The 21,658-nt window shown below is 42.7% G+C and overlaps 2 protein-coding genes across 4 annotated transcripts in view; one reads left to right on the forward strand and one right to left on the reverse strand.

Moving 5' to 3' along the window:
- PCCA (propionyl-CoA carboxylase subunit alpha) overlaps positions 1–10,490 on the forward strand; it is a 281,091-nt gene extending 270,601 nt beyond the window's left edge. Inside the window, exons 24-25 of the mRNA XM_027675186.1 lie at positions 6,717–6,794; positions 10,144–10,490. Of these exons, the coding sequence (XP_027530987.1) occupies positions 6,717–6,794; positions 10,144–10,212 (147 nt within the window). The 3' untranslated portion in view covers positions 10,213–10,490. The remainder of the gene's footprint in view (positions 1–6,716; positions 6,795–10,143) is intronic.
- Positions 10,231–21,658, reverse strand: part of GGACT (gamma-glutamylamine cyclotransferase) — a 30,755-nt gene continuing 19,327 nt past the window's right edge. For all 3 annotated transcript variants that reach the window (XM_027674682.1, XM_027674680.1, XM_027674681.1), the window contains one exon: positions 10,231–13,943. In XM_027674682.1, coding sequence (XP_027530483.1) covers positions 13,474–13,926 — 453 coding nt within the window. In that variant the 5' untranslated portion in view covers positions 13,927–13,943 and the 3' untranslated portion in view covers positions 10,231–13,473. The remainder of the gene's footprint in view (positions 13,944–21,658) is intronic.

Consider the following 21,658-nt stretch of genomic DNA (forward strand, 5'->3'; position numbering starts at 1 on the left):
AAACAACTTTTTAGCTGTTGCTAAAAAAGTTGGCTGATAAAGACTGGGCTGTGTTAGCACAAGAATGTCCTCCAGAAGTGCTCTGCCTGCATATCACTTCCCTAGCACGCTGGGATCTCAGAAGCAGTTGGGGAAGTGTGTTTTGGATAAGTGGGAGTGCAATGAACAGTGCTGATTGCTGTCAGGGGGACATCAGTGACCTTTAGCCAGAGGTCAGAAAATTTGGGATGTGCTATGTTTGGATTCATTCGTTAAAGGAGTGTGGCAAAAAAAAGTTTAATAATGATTTGTCAAGTACTATTAATTGCCGCTAATTATACTTGCAGCTCTGTAGCTCTGGTTTCAAAGTTAATTTGGAAAGAAGAGGAAACTTGCACTAATTATTTTACATGGTAATGGACAATGCCAAGGAATTTCAATTGTTGCTCATCCAATTCCTCTTGATTTGTTTTTTTGTTGGATACTGGCTGCCAGATTGCCAACAAGTCAGAGAGAAAAAAATCTGGGAAGGGAATGATACCGGCATGGACTGAGTTTAAACAACAAATAAACAAACAAAAATCCCAGTATCTTTGTAGACAGTGAATGCATACTTAGTTCACTGTTCAGTGGTTTTGTACAAGCATAAACAAGATGCATGTCTGTAATTATTTTGCAGAAGGCTACAAGAGAGGATAACTCTCTTTTGTAGGGCATCGTCCCTTCTTACTTGCAAGGCTCAACAGGGACACAGTTGTAGCATAGTGGAAATTGTGAGTGATGTTTACTGGTGTCTTCCCAAAGTTGAGGAAGGAGATATCACTTTTAACCAAATCTAAGATCATATTCGCTTAGGACTGTCATTGTTTTTTTCCACTTCAGCTCCAAGAGCCTTAAAACTGTTATGCATCAGAACACCTGTGTTCTAAATATAATGGTCTTAAAAATGTAATTGAAGGATTTTCACTTTTGTAGGCAAATCAGCAGGGTTGATATTGATCTGTCTTTTTAGGGAGCCACAGTGCACCAGAAGGTGATACTGTAGAGGGCCCCGTAAACCCTCGGAGCCTTCTGTCTAATTTGGCAGAAAAACACAGAATGTTGGACAACAAAAGAACGATCTGATTCCGTAAGAAATCTGCATCCCTCCCACATCCTTTTCACAAGATAAAAAAAAAAGACTTAATTTTTTCAGCTGCACACAATGATTTGGTGCTCACTCTTGCATTGAAACAGTTGCTGTCAGAACAGGCAGGAAACAGTTCTCTTTTAATTGCTGAAATCATTCGGAAGTGCTTCATGCACGGCTTCTATACAGCAGATGCTGTGCATTAATTGGCCTGTGTAGGGCTGACCCAGGGTTCCTTGCAGCGGGCCCAATTTTAGGCAGAGGGTTTAAATAGCTTATTTCTTATTTTGTATAACCTGGCGTACATTATGAGTGCGCCTGCACGTGGGGTACTTCATGGTCTGCGGTTTCTAATGTCATGTGGGTTTCAAAACCTGTGCTTCTCTGGTAATGTACAAGCAGCAGGTAAGCTCTAAATACCATCCATCAGGAGCTAATTTTTTTATCCAGATACTCCAATGACTGATGAACCTGTCTTTTGTATGAATGTTCAGCACAGGAGAAAGCCATATGCCCCTGGCACTGGTTCCTATGCATTCTTTACCGTTCGTAGGGAGGAGATTAAGAAAAAACCAAACCCTTGCATTACATGTCTTTCATTTTTTTAGCAGTTAGCATTTTCTAAAATAGCTCTATTTTTTTTTATTTTTATTTTTTTACAGCAAAAGGAGATTTAGGTCTTTTAAAGCAATCTGACTATGACTACTCATTTTCTTTATCAGGGATATTACTGCACACCCTTAATAGGGAACCTTGTTTTGCTACTCCCCGTCTGTTCAAAACAGACCTTAGCCCATTAGAAGGTCCTCCCTTGTGTGGGAAGACCACAGCTGTTACTGTAAATCTCATCCAGTAACTGTATCACCCCCATTTTGTGGCCCTGAAGGATGAAATTGAGAAATGGAATACTGTGCAGTCATCCTTTACATCTCCAATTTTAGGCCTTTGCACATCATTTTCATGCTTTTATTCCAAATCAAACAACATTAGTGAGAAACACCACTCCGTGCTAAATGCCTAGCATCTAAGGCAGCACCTACGATCTTTGTTTTGGAGGATTTAGGATTTGGAGGCAAGTTGGGGTTTTGTTAATGGTGGATGTTTTAATTTTTTTTTTAATTCCCTCTTTTCCCACCTTCCTCCCCCACCAAATCTTTCCCAATCTCCAGAATCTATCAGAAGCAGAAATCCAGATGGTAGTGAGGTGCCTAAGATGGAGGATGCTCTGTTATGCCTCCACAGAGAATGTGGGAGCTCAGCATGGCTTACAAACACAACTTTAAAAAGGCTTCTGTTTCTTTAAATCCTTCTGAATAAAGTGGATCTAACTTCTTGTGAAGGATATTGGGAGCTTTAATCAGAAATAAGAAGTGGTTTAAATCATTAGCACAACAAAGCAAACTATAAGCTTGAAGATAAAAGTCTCAGGGGAAAGAGTCCTCTGAAAATAAATGGGACTTGATAGATTTCCATATCATTTATAACTTCCCTTAATTACACTTGGAAGACTTGCCAGTAAAACTGGAAAATTGGCAGCCTATATCCATTATAGTAATTTTGCCGACCATGGCAAGCAGCTGGCTTTACTGGATTTTATTTCCCATCACTCACAATTAATCATCAGCTGGAGATGTCTGAAACTCCTCAAAACGTAGCAATACTGTGTGACATTCAGGCCTCCTTAAAATGCTGAAATCTGCTGAGTAAATGGGCCGAGTTCCCCTTCCAGCGAACTCATTTTGGTGCGAGGCAGGCTGCCGGTTAATGAGTGCCACTTCGATAATCGGATGCGAATGTGAACCCTGACCTCATGTCAAAGGAGAGGACGCAGCAAGCTGGATAAAAGATCGGTGATTCAGATCTGCAAACTTTACACCAATTAGACAGAGAGCGGGGAAATACATCAGTGCCCATTGGGTTTATCAGAAAGACTTGTGGGGCTTGTGACCATTTTGTAAGCCTAACATGGGAGACGTCCTGTCACAATCATTAAGTCTTTATCCGATGACGCACAAAAGTCTGCAGAAAGTGTACCATATTCACAAAGATCCCGTGGTAGCAATGCCCTCGGGTGTGCGCTGTCTTTTTGTGTTTCTAGAACTTTAAAGAGCCCTATCTGTAAGTGCAGATAGTCTTTATGGTCCTCATGTAGGTGCAGTGAGAATGGGTTAGGGTTGCTCCTCAGATTCTGCTTCCACCCTGTGGCGTGAGTTGCTTGGTTGGGAAATGACCAGAGACAGTTCCCTGTCCTGTGTGTAACCTTTCAGTTGGAGGAGAGAACAACCACTGCGCAGTCCCTGAGTTATTCAGACAGTACTGTTGACTGTTCCCAAATTCACATCACAAATGTTAGCAGCATCGCGATGTAAATACGCTCCTCTTTAATGATATTTTTATTTCTTCTTTTTTTTTTTATTTTTTTTTCCTTATCACTCTATGGAGAACAAACTGAACACCTACTTTGAACTGTGCAGTGGACAGTGATAAAATGTAGACTGCAGGTCTAACAGTTAATCACTAATTTATTTTGATACACCAAGCAGTGTAAATGTTGATTTGTCTGTATCATAACTGTGTGAAAAAGATATCTGAGATTTATTTCTTTTAAGAAAAAGAGCCCTTTTATTTTACTTGCTTCCAATCCATCAGATTTTTTGCTTGATTTTAGTTGCCTTTTTTTGACAGATTTGGGTCATCACCGGGACCTCTCTAAATTGAAATGTAAAGATGGTGCTATACATTGGTTTACCATCTACCGAAAGAAGTAAATTATAGAGTGAAAATGCAGCACTAAAAGTGGTCCAGATAAATCCTTAAATAAGTTAGCAAGAACTTGTACACATCGCTGCAGTTTTCATTTGTAGGCTAAATAACAGGTAAAAGGATATGTGCAATTATGGAATGAAAGAAAGCGTACAATGCTTAAAAGGCTGAAAAAGAGAAAAGAGAGTTACAAGTGCCTAATTTTGGGATTTGTTGCTTTGCAACACAATGAGCAGAGCTGTAGAGGTTTAACATAAGAACAGTAATTAAACTTCTGTGCTTAAGTGAGACTTACGCCAAGGTAATTTTCAACAAATTGCGCATCATCAGAAGTACTGACACAGCATTTTCACACGTGGTACCTGCTGAGGGCCTTCTCCCTTCCAAATTAGTGAGACTCTAGATATTATCTGGATACTTTGACTATATATTTTGTGGGTTGAGGGAGGTTATTTCCTTCCCAGACACTGATTCCCTTGTCATCAACCCAGCAGGTATTATATAAAGCGCAAAACTTTATTTTTGAGAAAGGGAAGAAAATGAGAAGAAATTTAGATTAAGGGGTATTTCCATCCCACAATTGCTAATACTTCTTGGCATTTTAGCACCCTACTTAAGATCTACAGATTCTGTATTTTTGCAGTAGATGTGTTTCCAGAACTCTGTTTAGATAATTGCTAACTGGTTCATTTGCACACTGTCCACCTGATGAAGCCATGTTACAGTTAAATCGCACCAGGGCTCAAGAAAAGAGTTTCTTGTGCCCTTGAAATTAGGCCACTGGATTCCGATCTGTCCTCCTTGGCATCTCAGTCTTCAGCAACCTTTAGAGGCCCATGTTGTTGGCTCTCTGATAGTTGAGTTTAGCCAGAGGATGGCAAAGTTGCTTTTGAAATGCATTTTTTAATAATAGCATTATTTAAAAAAAGCCCTCCAACAAACAGTCTTGCCTTTTTTTTTTTTCTTTTAAAGTCAGTAGCAGATAATTCATAGCTTCCTCTTAACCTCAGAAAGTTCAGAGCCGATGGAAGAAAAGCCAAGCAGTGAGATGAGGAAGAGAGAAGAAGCAATAAAGGAAAGAGTGAGCTGGTGGGACAAGGCTATGGGCAGAGCCGCAGGTGTGGAAGGAAGGAAGGAGACAAAAGACAGGGAAATGGAATAGATGGGAAATAACTGGGGACAAAGAGCAAGTCTTTGATACTATTCACCAAATTTGACACTGCTAATGACTTAAATGCTCACCTGAAGCTCAGGATGGAATTTCTGCAGGTGAAGTGTTGGGTGTTGGTTATTCTCTGTATCCAGTTAATATACCGTGTTCCCATAGCAAATACTTTCCATATTTACCTTCTAAAACCTGTCATAGTGTAGTTGAAGTGTGTTGGAGAAAGGGTGTTAAGCACCTTTTAATGTCTTTTCTTCTGTCTTGCTTAGAGCCTCTAGGCAGACATCAGTGCTTTTCAGTCATTGTTAGTGAAAAAAAGCTTTATTTAAATTTTTGTAATGTTCTTTATGCAATGTGCATTTGATCTCTGACTTCACATCTGTCTGTTAATATATTCCTCCAAAGTGGTACACACTTGTCCTGAGATATGTATTATTCATTTTACATATAATTAGAGAAATATATCTATGTGTATATTTGTATGTGTATAAACAAACACATTTTGTTGGCACTGGCACATATAACAGTGCATAAACCAGACCTCTGCAGGTTTCAGATTACCATCTTTGCTGAAACTTGAACATCAGAGTGAAAGTATCCTAAACTTGCTGGGATAATAAGGGAATAGCAGATTACATCTACAAAAGAGCCCAATGAAAAGACTTGCAGTGGGCACTTGGAACCAGGCATCCCGGAGGGGTGTACCTGCACAAGTCCTAAATCCTGGCACATAGGGCCTGGCACCCTTCCCTCTCTGGCATACATCATCTTCATGGGATGATTAGCTGATTGCTGGGTTACAGGAGGGGTAAATTCTGAATCCCCTGGTTTTCCCCTCATGTATAGGCAGCCCCTTCAACCACTGTAAAGCCCTGAGTGGCTGTTTCCTCTGTGCAGTGTGTTACAAGATGTTGGAGGGAGGATCTGACTGGGAGGCACAGAAAGCTGAGCGGAGCAGCCCAGTGGGTTACTGGTGACCTTGAGCTTGCACATGCCTGTTAGCAGGGTGCAAACAAGCAGAAGAGGAAACTTCAGTGTTCCCTTTTAAGAGCTCTCAGCTGTGGTGAAAATGATGGTTTTGCCTCTGCGATGCCTCCCCTGTGGATGAGAGCTAGTGGTTCCTCACCTCCCTTCTGTCAGTCCGAAGTCATCAGCTGCCATCCAGATGCTGCCATGTGCAGAGGTGTGACATTCTCCTCAGCATTAGCCTATTGGGTATTGCTGGAGCTTCCAGCCCAAGCTCCCCTGGATATGTGCCAAGAAACTTTTGGCTTCTGAATCAGTATTAGTATCTGTGGGCCTTTTGCCAGGGAAGCAAAGCAAAAGTTCCCCAACCAAAAATGCACAAATTAAATTTTGCTCTGGATGTAATTGATGTTGAAGTGTGGTGGATGTGAAGTCTGAACTGTAGAAGTTGGAGCTGAATAGATGGGGTGGGAGAGGAGCCTTTCAGGTTTGCTTGGGGTGATAGTTTTAAGTAGGTGATTCCTTTTTCCCTATCTTGCTGCCAGTTTTGTGATTATCATTTGTGTTGTGACTGTGTAACTGGCTGACTTGACTTGTGCCATGAAAGCATTTATAGCATTTAATGAAATAATCCTTTTATTTTCCAGAAGAATCATTGCACTTAGAAAATTTCAAATGCTCTATTCTCATTTTATACTGCTTGAATTTTACCAGGTTTCGGAAGGTCAAGAGATTTGTGTAATTGAAGCAATGAAAATGCAGAACAGTCTGATTGCTGCTAAAACAGGCAAGGTAAGCTACCTTGGGTCACTTAAAACCATATGCAGCTTGTCAAACAGGATAGAATTCAAAAAGGAAAAAAAGAAGATTCTGGTTGTTAAGGAATTAAGTCTGATTGTTGTAAGTCTTTCAAAGTGAGGTGTCTTTAATTTTGTAACATTTGCATCTGCTGTGAATGCTGTTATAAGTAGTTCCGAGCCTTAGATAGCACAGCAGGAAATAGTTTTACTGCCCTCGTAAATTCATATAACTCTCTTTCTCCTAAATGATTTGTTTTCTCTGATGTTACAATGCCAAGTTGAATTGAAAGGTGTTGCAGACCATTTCTCCAAATTTCATCTTTCCAGAGAGCAACTGAAGAAGAGACATTTCTTTGCCAGTTAATTATTTAATGGCAAACAATTTGCCATTAAAAAACCCCACTCAGAATAAGGCATAGAAAATGCTTTTGCAGGAGGAAGAGAGAAGCAATTTTTTAATTATTGTGACTGTTAAATATCAAGCCTAGATCTGCACATTTGTTAAGCTTTGCAAGGTTGTGCATTGTGATATCTTCTGAAGGATCAGCATTGCAGCCCTTGAGCTGGGACTCTCCTGCAGTGTAGGATGTGCCAAAGCGAGTGCTCAGGGCAGGAACTAGTTAAGCTTATATGACGAGGGCATGCCTTAAACCCCAGCTGGTTTGGGGACTGTCAGCCCCCAACTTGGGGCCTCAGAGCATCCCTGTGTCAGATTATAATTCACAGCCTGAAACCATCACCTAGACATGGGCCCCTGATACATCCTTTCCAATGGGAGAGCATAGTCTGGATCTGGGTATATATTCTCTTCTGTTGCCTATTTCCTTACCTGCCCCAACCCATGTTTGCCTGGGGTCCAGCCGCTCTGTTCTCCCTGCTGTACAAACCCCAGTGCAAGGCTTCTCATCCCAGAGGGAGGCAGCAGGGAGCCCGACTCTCCAGGCAGGGATGGGGTTAGCCACTGGCAAGGTTCACCGAGATTTTAGGACAGCCCTCTATGCCAAGGACTGTTTGTGTGTTTACAAGAAAGGCTTATTTGGCACAGCTCTAAAATTGTTACTGAGGCTGGGTCCCAGGGCTTGCCTCTTCCAGTGTATCCAGTGCAAAATTGGGTCTCAAGAGAAAAAAATAGTGAGAGAGGGAGTATGTTCCTTTTCCTGTTGCTCTGACATTGCTACTTTATTATTTCATTTCATGCATTGATTTCTATATAATTTATTCTCTCACTTGATTAATATTTCCAAGCATTTAGTTTTTCATCTTTGCTTCTTTTAACCCCTTATTGTTGCTTTTTGCCTCCACTGTTTTTAACTAGTGAGTATTTGTAATTAAAATGCCATTCCCTCTCTCACTCCCCCCATTTATTTTTCTTTAACCCTCCCTTTCCCACCAACGTGTTCTGCAATCCATAGGCTTATTCCTTAAAATCCTGCTTGTACTTCTCCCAGTAAGAAATATTTCCCACTCATTGTGTACAGATGCCACGTAAAAGCTGTGTTTGGCTTATTAATCCTTCAAGGTGGGATGTGAATGGTGCACAGGCTATGCAGTGGGCCTGATGTGTGCCTTGCAATGTCCCCTTGGTGCCCCAAATTTAATAATAATTAGGAAATTATTTAATTCTTTAGAATTTTAAGAATTTGAAAAAGAAAAGTTTTGGGCTGTGTAGAAATGAAGCTGCTAAACAGAATTCATCCTCTTCTGCAGTGCAAAGTCATGGCTCTAAGTGCTAAAATAACTTGGCCCGTCCACAGGAATGGGATGTTTGGTACTGGCTGTTAGTCCATGTTTTGATGCTTTGAAACTGTGTTTTGAAACTCGGTTCGTTTGTCTTCAGCTGAAAGATGTTCCCATTTTCATTCCTGACTGAATTCCTTTTCTGTATCAAACCCCATCTTCCTGTTTGTAATTGTGAGAAAAGTGGCTTGTTTTTGTCTACTTTGAGTTTACTCCAGCTGCAGGTGGTTTAAAAATGAGGGAAAGATGGAGAGGAACTGGCATGCCTCCTGTCTTCTATGGGACAGCTGTGCCTGGGTCAGAAGAAGAAGCTGGCCCCGCTGCATTTCAGAAATCACTGGGGAGTTTGAAACACTAGTTAGCTCCAATGTTTGCTGAACCTTGGCTTTGTAGAAAAAGAAAAGCAAGAGGTAGGATGTTTTTCACACAGTTTTCATCTCTTAAAAGATTGAGGCTCAGGAATCAGGTAGGCTGCCTAGCTACTGATTTCAGAAATAAAGTCCTTGTTTGTACATATCACGCTGTTTTTCCCCGTGTAGTGTTCAGCATCATTTCTTGACCAGTGCTGTGAATGTGCCTATGCTACAGAGCCAGAGATCTGCTTACAGCAGACTGTCAAACATGGGTGTGGGCAATAGTGTGGCCATAGTAGCCTGGTACTTTGGGTATGCTGTGGATTTCCTTTAAGAGCCCAAGGTAGCATTTGAATTATTAAAATGAGCCAACTGCTGAACAAGGATTTGGGCATGTCAGCGTGAGCTCTGAATTAATCTTGCAAGCAAACTCTAATAAAAAGCTTCAAATATTTTCTGGAGCTCCATATGCTGAAAGGGTATTCAAATATGTTGCAGCCTTTTATGAAGGAAATAAGGGACTAGTATAAGATTTTGTGTTTTAAAATTCAGGAATCTGCACATGAGTATACAATTCATCTACAGATGTAGCTGCATTTATTTGACAGTGGTAGCCCTTTGCCAAGTTCAGTTATGTTAAAGGATCACAATTCAGATTCGAATCATCTATCCCAGCTGTCTGGGGATTGAGAGAAACCCATTTCATGGCTCCAGTCCCAAATTCAGCTATACTTAAAAACTGTAATGCAAGAAATAGTGGAATATTTCATTGAAACACTCCCAGCGTAAGTGTTGGAGTGTCAGCCTGTCCTCTGAAAGATATAAAACTTTAGTAGTAAATGAACAGCAGTGCAACCAGGTGGAAGAAAAGTGCTTTTGAATTTTTGAAGTGCTATCTCCACCTGATGTTTAGGTCTTCAAGTACCTCTGTCTTAAGAAAACCAGCTAGTGGTAGTTGCCTGAGGGGGTTGGACATGATTTGGTCAAGCACTGGAGTGGTGCTGGAGTCTCCATTCTCAGAGGTACTCAAAACTCAGCTGGACTCTGAACACTGGAGGTTGAGCAGTCACAGTCTTAAGGCCCTTCCAGCAGATGTGCATCTGTGATCCCCGGGGTGGTCATCATGTTGCACAGTGGCCATTTACCCCATGCATGCAGATGTGATACTCTATATAAGCCATGTCAGCTGAAACATTCCTTTCACCGTGTTACTGAGCAAGGTTTTAAATTACTGCTGTTTCTGTACCCTAGGTGAAAGCTGTGCACTGCAAAGCTGGTGATACTGTTGGAGAAGGAGATCTGCTGGTGGAACTGGAATGAAAGGTTGCCTCCACACTGTTGAATTAACTAAACCTTTATTATTTTCATCCATAAAGTAACATTAAGGCAGTTCAACACAGAAAATGGACAGTACTATGCGCAAGATTTAATGCAGGCATATTTACTGTATCAGTGGTTAAGACAGCAAACACAGATGTTAAAACTTGGCAATGGATCTCAGATTTTTACTTTCAGAAATACTTGTACATAACCTTTGTAATGCTTTGATTTTTCAGGATCAAATAAAATCAATAAAATACCATTTCTGCTTTAAAACAGGAAAAGCCTCTTTAAAAAAAAAAAAAGAAAACACAACAAAAGCCCTATCTGATTTGTCTTCTCCACAGTAATGTCTCTGGTTTGAGGCCCCAGCGAGGCTGCACAGAATTATTGGCAAGAACGAAAAATTAACCGCTGAGTAAACTGAGCAGTTCTCCTACACTCTGTTTAAGTGCTGCACAAGTATCACCAATGACTTAAATTCTGATCAGATTTATTGTAATATTTTGAATGCTTTGTATAGACTAGATTTAAATTACAGGTTAGAGGCTTTATTTTGCTAGTGCAGACTTTTGTTGTGTGTTTTCATTTCAAGTTTAAGGGATTTGTCTTTTATTCAAACTCCATGCTCAATTTTGCCCCTCCCTTTAATTTTCTTTATACTGATTACTGCATGCAAGTCTTAACAAGGAGGTGGCACTGTCCTCAGATCCCTTTAGCTGCCCCAAAGTATTGCTAGAGGCAGGTACTGTCCCTCAGACCAGGCCTCCTCCTGAATTCTTACAGGAAAGGGAGACCAAATCTCCAATCTTTTGTTGTGCAGAGGCTTTTACTAAAGACTGTGTGAAGAACTAGGACTGTTCATAATACAAGACTATATCATGCTGGAAAAGCTGTGTATCCAGTATGGGAAACCAGAGAGGACCTGGAGAGGAGGAATATTTAAGAGCCTTTAAACAGAAGTAAAAGGGCTGGTGACTTGGGCAAGGAGTATTTTCTCCTCCTCACTCAGGAATTCCATGCCCCACAGGATGATGTAGATACCGGAAGTGTACTGGGTCCAAAATGTTAGTTTGTGATTAACAGAGGCTCCTTATTCCATCCTGTGCCCTAGCTTGCTAAGTCAGCAGCTGCAGCCCACTGGATGCAGTCCCTGCGTTCTGCAGCATCATCCGGTCCCTGTGCTCCTGCCTAGGCCTCTGCTGCTGCCCGTTCCTGGGCCAGGACACTGGCTACTCCCGTCTTTGGGCTCACCTCCCACAGCTGTTCTTTCTACATACCTCTAAGTCACCCTTCCTGCTGTGCCTTGACCACTGCCACAAAGAGGAGCTGCCCTGCTCTCATTTTCTTGCCTAAGAAGTACAGAGTAATGCCGCTTCTTAGAAAGCAGCCCACTGGCCAGAGACACCTGGGCCCTTTACCGAAAGGTGAAGGATGAAAACAATCTGTGGCAGGGCTGGTGACTCATGTTCAACCTGAAAAGTTCATGATTCTGCTTGAAACTTCTGACTGAAGAGGAATTTTTCATGTTATTGAGACGCTGCTAACTTTAACTAAATCACGCAGCCAAGGGACAGGGATCTACTTAGTGAATTAGTTTACAAAATGCATCAGTATGAGGAAGGAGAGTGTTTGGGTAGTACCTGTCTTCCAGGAAAATCAATGCTGTTAAAGTTGGAGAAACTGAGGCAGACACTCTGCAGATCTCCCTCGAAATCTCCTTACTGCCATCCTGGCCCTTCCTAAAGGAGCACAGTTCAACACAACAGCAGGTTGCCCTAAACAAAAAAGTAGTGTAAAGAGACACAAGTATTCTACTTTCAAATTACTTAATTTGCTTACTCCAGCAACATAAAAGCTTTCTGTCTGTTTTTCTAGATGAGATGCAGCAGTGCCTACTACTGCTGAAGTTTAGGCTGATTCCTTACCCGGGATCCCTGGTCTGATTCTCTACTGTGGATCTCCTCTGGCCATCACAGGACTACTGGCAGTGAAGCAAAAGTACAATGTTGTTCCTAATGGCATCATAAGTGCATTTAATTGTACTTTGGCTCACTGCATGTGGCATACATTCCCTGCTCCCATCCCTTTGGCAGCTTTGTATACTGTACTGTATATTTGTACCAAACCCTGCAGTTGAAGGAAAATATAAGGCACAGGAGTGTAACAACAGAAAGCCACGATTTTCCCAGATTGTACAGAAACCAGCACAGTTGGTTGGGTCAGGGGGACAACAGTCTTCTTTACATATTTTTTCCCCAATTTAAATGTTGCAATAATCACAATACAGGTACTTTGGATATTTTTATATTGTATATAAAAATCTTTCCCCCAATAGAAAGCTCAGTTTGCATATGGTTGCAAATTCTACATTAAAGTGCTTGGCAAAAAGTCACCTTGACAGTAAGTGCTCACAACAGCTTCAGTGTAGGTTTGCTTTTCCTGGCCCTCAACTTCACTCACCCCTCCTATGCCCCCCCAAATCCTACAGTCACTCAGTGAACTGAAGTGGAACCTAAAGTGCTTAGAATGTTAAATTAAAAATATAATTTTAAATATAATTTTCTTATAATATCTTAGTATTTTTTCACAGTACCTTGTAAAACTAAACATTATTTAAAAATACACCTTTCCAGTTCAAAAAAAACACACTGCAGTGCAGAGTAAGAATAATCTTTAAATTTTCTCTATTTCTTCAGTAAGTTCCTATTTGTCTAGAAGCACAGAGTATCTTCAGTAACCTACTAAATACCATTACAAGTCAACATTCAGCGTGAGTTGTGCTTTACTTTGCAGACATGACTTTTAAATCAGTTTCAGCTATTAGTGCATAGTATCATCATTATTCCATTCACCTTGGAGAACTACACATGAAATTTTGTCAATTCAGGAAAAAAACCCATAAAATTAGTCTGTTCCTCTGCCTTTCACTGACCTCCATTATGCACCAAGGCAAAGGGGGAAACTGAGGAAATAATTAGACCCCAGACCGGGTGTGCATATACACAGTTTTTACCCCTCATGAAAACCCAGTTCTTTGCAGCAGGTTAGTGGGGGCGAGGAGGACACTGAACTACCTGGGGAGGGAGTCTCCAACTCTGGGCTTACAGGACTTCAACTCTAGCGCCAAGGCTTCTGGGTTGGGAAGGTTACAAGAGATCCTGCATTTTAATAAAAAGGTATTACGGCTTTCCTGGAAAGGTTACTGATCAACACGTGCTTAGTACTACGTCTTCGGCCAGGCTGTGTTACCTCCCATTTCTATTCCCGGCTTTCGCGTAGGACGTAGGAGAGGCCATGTTTCCCTGAGGAGTCGTAACTGTCATAGTAGGGGAGCCCCACCCACTCAGGCGGGTATGTGGCTGTGCTGTACACGAAGCACTCCAGGATGCCCTCGGCACCACCCTTCCCTTCCCACTCCACCACCTCGATTCTCATCAGGGTACGCTGGTACATGTCTGGGCAGCCTTCAAACTCATCCAGGAACTGCAGCATCTGGTCATCAACTGAGTAGATCTCCCCAGCAACATGGTGGCCCGTCCCCGGGATGTTCAGCATGTAAGGAATATTGTATTTTCCTGCAATCACCAGCGGGTACTTCTCCACTGTGCGGCCCCTTCCTTGGAATTTTGCTAGCCCCTTGGCTGTGTTGATCATGTGCTTGTAGTTGGGCTGGCCCTTCTTAAGTGTGCCGTAGACAAAGACACGGGCCATGGTACCTGCAAAAGCAGCTGAAAGACAAAGGCATCTGTTACCATGTGGCTGCCCTGGAGAACCACACCCACACCACGGCACCTCAGACATGCAAGGCTGTTTGGACACATGCAAAAGCCTAGCTCTTTGTAGTCCTACATCACATTTAAGTATCATACTAAATTTAACTATCTTGAAAATTTTCAGATAGAAAATGCATCAGTGCAAAACACACCAGAACAAAGTCAACCTTTTGTAGTTCTTTGCCGTAACCAAATTACATCCCATGGTTTCTCTAAGGAATCCCCAATGTCAGCTAACGTATTCCTGCACCTCAGGAAAAGCTCTCAACCCTTTTTAATTTTTCTCTTTCCCACCACTGTGTGAGCTGTGCTGATGCCTGCTCTGCTGGTGCTACGAAAAAATTCAGGAGCCGTAAGCTGGGGTGAGATAAGAAAGGGTTTAATTCTGCCAAGGCAATAGAGATGTTACACGACGCGCACCCCGGGCGGTGCCCGAGATGTTACATTTATAACAATATCTGGCCAATCTCAAGTGTGTCCTCCCCGTGGCTTTTGCTCTGGTCCACCCCCTGGCCCGCCTCCTGGAATTGGGTTGGGGGGCTTTTTGGGACCCCCTCTTCATCATTCTTCCTCATCTTTGGGGTACAGAGAGCAGAGTCACCCAGTTCTTTGACTCTGTCCTGCGGTTTAGGCCAAGATATAAGCGTTCTCCAAACAAGACAGGCTTGCCTTGACAAGAGACAAAACATCTTCTACTGGATATGGGAATAGGGTTGATATGGGGGGTATGGAATGGGGTGAGAGGATTAAGGAATGTATAAACTAAGGGGTGTTACAGGGAGGAGAGAGAAAGGGGTTTGTTTCTAAAATCTACTTCTATTACCTATAAAACTTATAAGGCTTACAAAATTAGAAAAATAAAAAAACATTAGGGGGCTTCAGGCATCATGCTGCAGCAAGTGTGTGGTGCCATGCTCAGTGACACCCCAAAAGCAAATGTAACCTGGTGTTGAGTTATCTCATGGACATGCTGATGGATTTGCAATAACCCCAGCTCCAAGGTCTCACATGCTGAGTGACCAACCAATGCAGAACAGCAAGCTGTGGGCTCCAGGGAGGGAAGTGGGGTGGCCTGTGACAACCACCTCCCGAGCAAGCAGGGGCTGTCTGAAAGGTGCCATTGAAGTTTGTCCTGCTACTTCAGGGGAGGGGAATGACGATGGCTGTAAATACGAGGTGATTTGCAGAACTGGTCATGTTTTCCCAAACCCCTTCACCCCTCCTGTCTGAGGGAGCTGTGCATGTTCCTTCCATTTATTTACCTTGGGGGCTTGTGGGAGGAGAGATGTGGTATTTCAGCCCTTATGAAACTGGAAGCTATGGCTGTTGGCAGAAGACCAGGTAAGGCCATGTTGGGGACCCCTGGTGGCCTAGTGGTTAGCGTGCAGGACTCTCACCTCTGCAACCCAGGTTCGAATCCAGCCAGTCCCCCAGGCAGATGGAACCCGTTAGCCCTGTGAGGCCATCCATCTATGAGAAGGTCACTCTAAACAAACCTACGTCCTGAGGACCTCACTGCCATTGTCCAAGCTTGCTTGGCCCCGGCAGATGAACCTTAGGATTAAAGGGTGGGCTCAGTTCAGCGCAGGCTGTGTCTCACCTAAAAAATCCATTGCGCAGGCTGGAAAGGTAAAAGACCTTTCCCCAAATCTTCGTTCGCGAAGACTGGCCATTATTATTATTATTAGGTAAGGCCATGCTGCTCTTGTCCCCAGACAGACACCCCAAAGTGCTAAAGCACCTCAGGTAGCTGGTCTGCACATGTGCTAAACCTCTCTTGAAAACAGACCCTGCACGACCATTTGTTTTATTTGTGAGCATGAAACACTCAAAATTGGTTTAAATGGGATAAAAGACTGACTTTACTGAATGGTGTGTGTGGAGGGGGAAAGGTACCTCCATCATTCCTGTGTTACTTTTCACACCGTGCCCTGTTTATCTCCTGTTGTTTCTGTAAGGCAGAAGCAGTTCTTGCACTGTGATGTTTTTCCACATTTTACCCTTGGTCGCTGACTGGGCAGAGCCTGCCTCATCCACAGTTGTCTGTGGATGCACCCAAGGAGCATATGCAGCTCCTCTTGGGAAGAGGGCATTAAACAGTGTATTGCAAGTTTGAAAAATCTTTAAAAACAGACTGGAAGTAGAAATGCAATCTGTTCTCTGCTATTTATTCTTATTTTAGTAAACTGTTAGGTCAGTTATCCAAAAGGGTGCATTGCTGGCCAAGAGCAGTGTCATTTAAAATCCTCAGTAGCAAAGCAATTTCCCCCTTGGCGAAGTAAACAGTTTTTCTCTATCAAAATACAGTTTTCCAAGCAAAAACTGTGCCTTTATTTACTGACAAACTGCTTCCACTGGGGAAAAAGAATATGCTGATTTCCCCCCCCTGTATTTTATCAGATATACTTCAGAGTAATTTATTCTTCATGACATAAATGAGTTTTTTTTGGATGTAGCTCATTCCCTCACAATAAGAAGAGCATTAATATTCAGTCAGCCCAAGTCTCTTTTATAAGAAAAATCATTACCTTTTAGACTGTGTTTTGAATAACAAACACAGATCCTTCAGGAAGAAACTTGTCCCAGTGGGGATTGAGAAAGGATCAGAGTTAAGCACTGAAACATGCAATTAATTCCCATTAGGGGATTAGGGCACTCGTGTTCACTTTGAATCAGAAAAATGAATCGTGAATTAAATTGTTCACAACCAAGAGGTTACTTGTCAGAGTTAATAAGTTAAAAAATAAAAAGGAAACCTAAAACGCACATAAAAAGCTCTATAGTGAGTGATGCATCTGTAAGAAAAAGATATGCTTCATTTCCATTAAACAAAAGCCCTGTCCCTACTGTACAGCTGGAGATAAGCTTCCAAAAAGTTTGCAGGAAAGAGTGTTACCACTCCTAAACCCAGTAAAAACTAAGTACCCGTTTCTGATGGCACAGCAGTTGGCTGCTTGGAAACATCACCCCTTTGAAGGAACACACCCGTCATCCTCATGCAGGGTCCACAAAATTCAACAGCAACAAAAGAACTTGCTAACCCAGGTTTGGACAAGTGTTTCCGATTTAGCATTTGAGTAGATGGATTTAGCAGGCAGTACAAATGGAGATGGAGTGGGAAGTTGAATTTTCAGCCACAGTTTGTGTAGAGCCTTGAGGCTGATGTACTCATGGAGCTGTGGCTTCATGGGCAGGTGGCCACTGAGCTCCCCATGGCACCGCTGTGGTCCACAGTGGCCCTGTTGCTCACACTGGATGGGTTGGGAACAATGACTTCTCCTATAAAAAAAAAAAAACCAACAACAAAGCCAAGCCCAGCCCTCCAGCTGAGGAGTTATTGGTAATAACATTTTCTAAACGCCGCTCCATATAAATAAGACATATGCAATTTTATGCACAATAAATCTCGTCTCCCGTGTGCCGTGTGTTGCGCTGCAGAAAGGCTGCAGATGTATTAGCATCATTTAAAGCACTTGCATATCATGGGCTTTCACAACATTTTTAGCCACCTTGTGGCCAGAGAGCACAGAGCAGAATTGTATTTGAGGGTCATTTCACAGGCTTCCACTAAGCAGCTGAAAAGAGTTATAGACAAGCATCCCCTTGCTGAATCACCAACAAGAAGTTGCCTTTTCTCACTTAATCCAGTTTGACACTTCTTACCTGAGAGGAAAAGAAAACCTACCAAAAACCAAACAAAACCCCCCAAAACTCTATACTAAGTATTAGCTGCCAGGACTAAACAAACCCATTCAGAAGGTACTTTCATGAAATATTCATGCAAGAATCATTAAAATTTAATGGCATGGGGAAGCACGAGTAAAATTTGTATGTCATCTTGGCAAACTATTTCTTTTATCTATGAAAGACAACCTGCCAAATTACTTACGGGATCAGTTACTAATTGCTTCATAAGATAAGATGCAAAGATCAGAAAATAAAGTAACTACTTCAGGCTCATACAGGTGGATGTTGCTGGGTAAAACCAGAAGAGGCTCTTAACTGGTGTCAGCCAGCAGCCCAGGTTGCCACTTGGCATTAGCACTGGCAGGGCTGCAGCTCTGTATCCACCTCTATCCTCTCCTACCAATGGAGTTTTGGGTCAGGGCTTTAGTTTTCGCTCTCAGGCCCAACAGTTCCAGCATGGTGAGAGGGGGGTGGGCGGCAACGTGGCCAGTCACTGGCTCAGTCAACGTGTACCCGCTGCAACCAGGCTCTTTGCTCACAGGTTGTACCCAAAGCAAGACCTTGCTTCCTAAGTAGCAGGAGCACCTTCAGCAAAAAATCATTTTTTCACCACGATTCAGACAACTACCAGCTTCTTTCAAAAATAAAGTAAGAAATAGTGTGTGTGTTATGCTGGCTGCAGGGCTGTTTGGAATCATGGTAGCAGTGGGTTAGGGCGAAAAAGTTTCAAGAAAATAAAACTCCACTCAGAAAGTATCCATTTCTCTCACTCCATACAGTAACATTATTTTCCCTTGAGAAAAATTCTCCACATTGGCTCTGTGACCAGATATAGTTACACATTAATTCTTCAGAAGTTTCTTAAAAACTGTAGGAAACAGGTGAAAAAACAAAATGCCTTGAACTTTAAACTTGAGCCCAGTCTGTTTGAATGAAGCGAGTTTTAAGGTCACTCTTCACTCAATGCTAACTTTCAAGAAGGACTAACATGCCAGAGAGGACTCCTGGGACTGCATCCTGTTAGTCCTTTGATGCTTTCATTTTGTTGCTTGCTATTTTCTTTATAGCACAGACAAGGGCTTCCTGCCCAGGCCGACCCCTTCCCAACATTGCTGAATACCTCGGAAAAAGTTTATGGCAAGACACCTTTCTTACATTAACCACAGAGGCACCAGTGAAACGATGGTTCCTTTGAAATCAAGAGGTTACGGTCTCCTCACAGCGGTCATCCGCTCAGAAACTGTGAGGTGCTGGTTTGTGAAAACAAACAGGAGTATCGGAGTAACCAGTGCCACGCTGGATGCTACCGGGCACTACCTGAAGCACCACTTAACCTCCTTTGCAGATTCTTTTCATTTCTTCCTTGGATAGTTCACATCCCAAAACCAACAAATACGCCTGCGCTTAAGCTGGAGTATCTTGGAGTATCTGCTAGGAGGCAGAGTGAGGACGCCTGCCCTCTGGACAAGCATCAATCACAGCACTGCTCACGTGCCTTGCACCCATTTGGCATCACAGCAAACATTTGCCTTTTGTCTGTTTGAAAACACTTCAAGTCACTTTCAACTGTACTGCATAGAAAAAACTTCATTAGATTAATTTTTACTACTAACAGAAAGAGTTTAATTCCCAAAGTGACTGTGAGAAGGTCTCAAAGTGACAATCCGATAAAACCACCACGTGCAAAAAGATGCTGGAGATGCGATGCAGAAACAAAATGGACACAACATTAGACTGATTAACAGACTAAATTTCTAGAGAGTGCAGAGACATGAGGGGATTGCCAGCACATCAAGGAGGACAAGAAAAGGAGGATGAAAAAATGGAAAGTCAATGGATGTGGACAAATTGAATTGAGGAGGGAAAAAAAAGTTGACACCTCAAGAGAGTATTATATTAGTATTACTAATACTAGTAATGTTTTGTCCTTATATTAAGTAATGTTGTATGAGCCTCAGCAAAGCCTTGTGACCTCAATTCAGAAACCTGTGGACTTCAAAAGTAGTTAGAAAGAGCTCAGGGCAGAGCACCGACTCCAGGACTGTTTTATTGGGTTAAAGACTGAACCAGCAGGAGCTTAAATAGGAGCTGATGAGACAGGGCACAATCACCTACCAACATGGGGAAAGCTTTTATAGAAGAAGCAATTGATTCTCCATATACACAAACACATAGTAAGCCAACATTTTTGCACGGAATAATTAATATGGATAGCTTTCTAATTGTAAGGACAGGGCATAAGAACAATCTTAACAAGTGACCCCATAAAGGCTTGATCACCCACTGCCCTCTATCAGAGGGTGGTCCACAACAGATACTTCAGCATCAGAGTGCAAGAACAGGGCAAGGCAACACCAATGCCTTTCCAGACTTGGTTCCAGGCCCTTCCCAAGCCAGAAGTGACAAGTGTTGTGGTGTGTAAAGGCCTTTTCCTTCTGTGAGCTCACGTGACTGTTTTTGTGTCAGCAATGGCAGCAGCACGGTAGGCAAACCCATGCTGTGACTCCACATGGGTGCACGAGACACAAATCACTTTAGGGTCTTTCCCTGATGCCTGCTTGCTTCACCTTCCTCCAACTCAGGGTCTCTGTGTACCTCCTCAGTGCCACCAGATACTTTTTCAGTGCTTGCTCTCTTCTAGGCTGACAAGACCACATGTATTTAACCAAACAAAAAGTGCTCCTTACTGGTTCTTCTACGGTTTTTTGACATAGGGAAACCAGAAATGAAATATTTGAGAATGGATAAACCATGGATTTATACACGGATATAAATCATGTTTCTTGCTTTGTTCACACTCCTTTAACCCCAGTGCCTTTTTCAGTGCTGTTGAGCAGCAGACTGATGTTTCAGAAGAACACAGAGATACATCAAGCATCTTATTCTTGAGCGGCAACTGGCGTGTGAAGTGAAAATCAGTAAACAGTGTTGAAGCCTTAAAAACTGGAACTCTTGAAAATTTGCTCAAACTATCATGGATGCTACAGTTCACTTTGCCTTAGGGAAAGGCAGCAGACTAGGTGGCTTCTCAAAATCCCACTCAAGCAGGTGAGTCCTTATGATGCAGTTTTAAGTACACGACAATTAACTTAAATGGTATATGTAGAAATATCTCCTCTTTGCACCTTTAGCATAGGTGCTTAAACTGTGGTATCTACACAAAGAAAAAAAACAACAAACAACCTATAAGAATGGAGCATTAACTGTAAATGCCAGTTGCTGTTACAGGAAAAAGTAGAAAAACAACTTTTGATAGGGCAGCCCTGCTATGCCACCATGAATTTGAAGTGGTTTCCATCATTGAGATGCAGAACATAGCCCAGAGTTTCAAACCACCAACATCCTGAAACTGGGGACAGAGCCTGCAGCTTGGATGGTTTCCCTGCAAGGTCAGCACATTAATTTACATGCCAATACCCAGAGCAGTCAGTTCACTGTTTTGGACCGAGAAGAGCATCCCAGTCTGTGAAACACGACAAAAACTTTGAGTACCTAAGCATGGGAATGCATTTTTTTACACTGAAAGGATGGTGAGAGAGAGAACGGGAAGACAAAAAAGATGGGGTCTTGTGTAGGATTGTGAGGTGGCTTTCCACAAGGGAAATGAGGGAACAGCTGCACAATGATGCTCTTTGAGGGGATAGGTGCCCAGGTCATGGCACAGCACTGTCCCTTGGGATTGCAACTGAGCCTGGAAGGGAGATGTCAAATAAAACCCCATTGCTGAGCAAAAGCAGCCTCCTACACGCAGGGGCCTGTGGCTCTGGAAGCCATCTTATGCCTTTGCTCTGGCTCCTTGGAGGTGCCAAGGCCCAGGGCTGCAGGCGAGACTCGGCAGCCCCGCGAGTGCCCAGTGGTGCCTCTTGGGCCTCACCATGTGGCTGACTGGGAGGGCCGTCAGCTGGAAATCCCAAACAAATCGCAGAGGCCACTCCAGCCAGTGGCTCCACAGGCAGTAGCAGGATGTCTCCCTGGCATGAGTC

This window comes from Neopelma chrysocephalum, unplaced genomic scaffold (assembly GCF_003984885.1).
Source record: "Neopelma chrysocephalum unplaced genomic scaffold, ASM398488v2 Primary Assembly neopelma1_25, whole genome shotgun sequence".
Classification (NCBI taxonomy): Eukaryota; Metazoa; Chordata; class Aves; order Passeriformes; family Pipridae; genus Neopelma; species Neopelma chrysocephalum.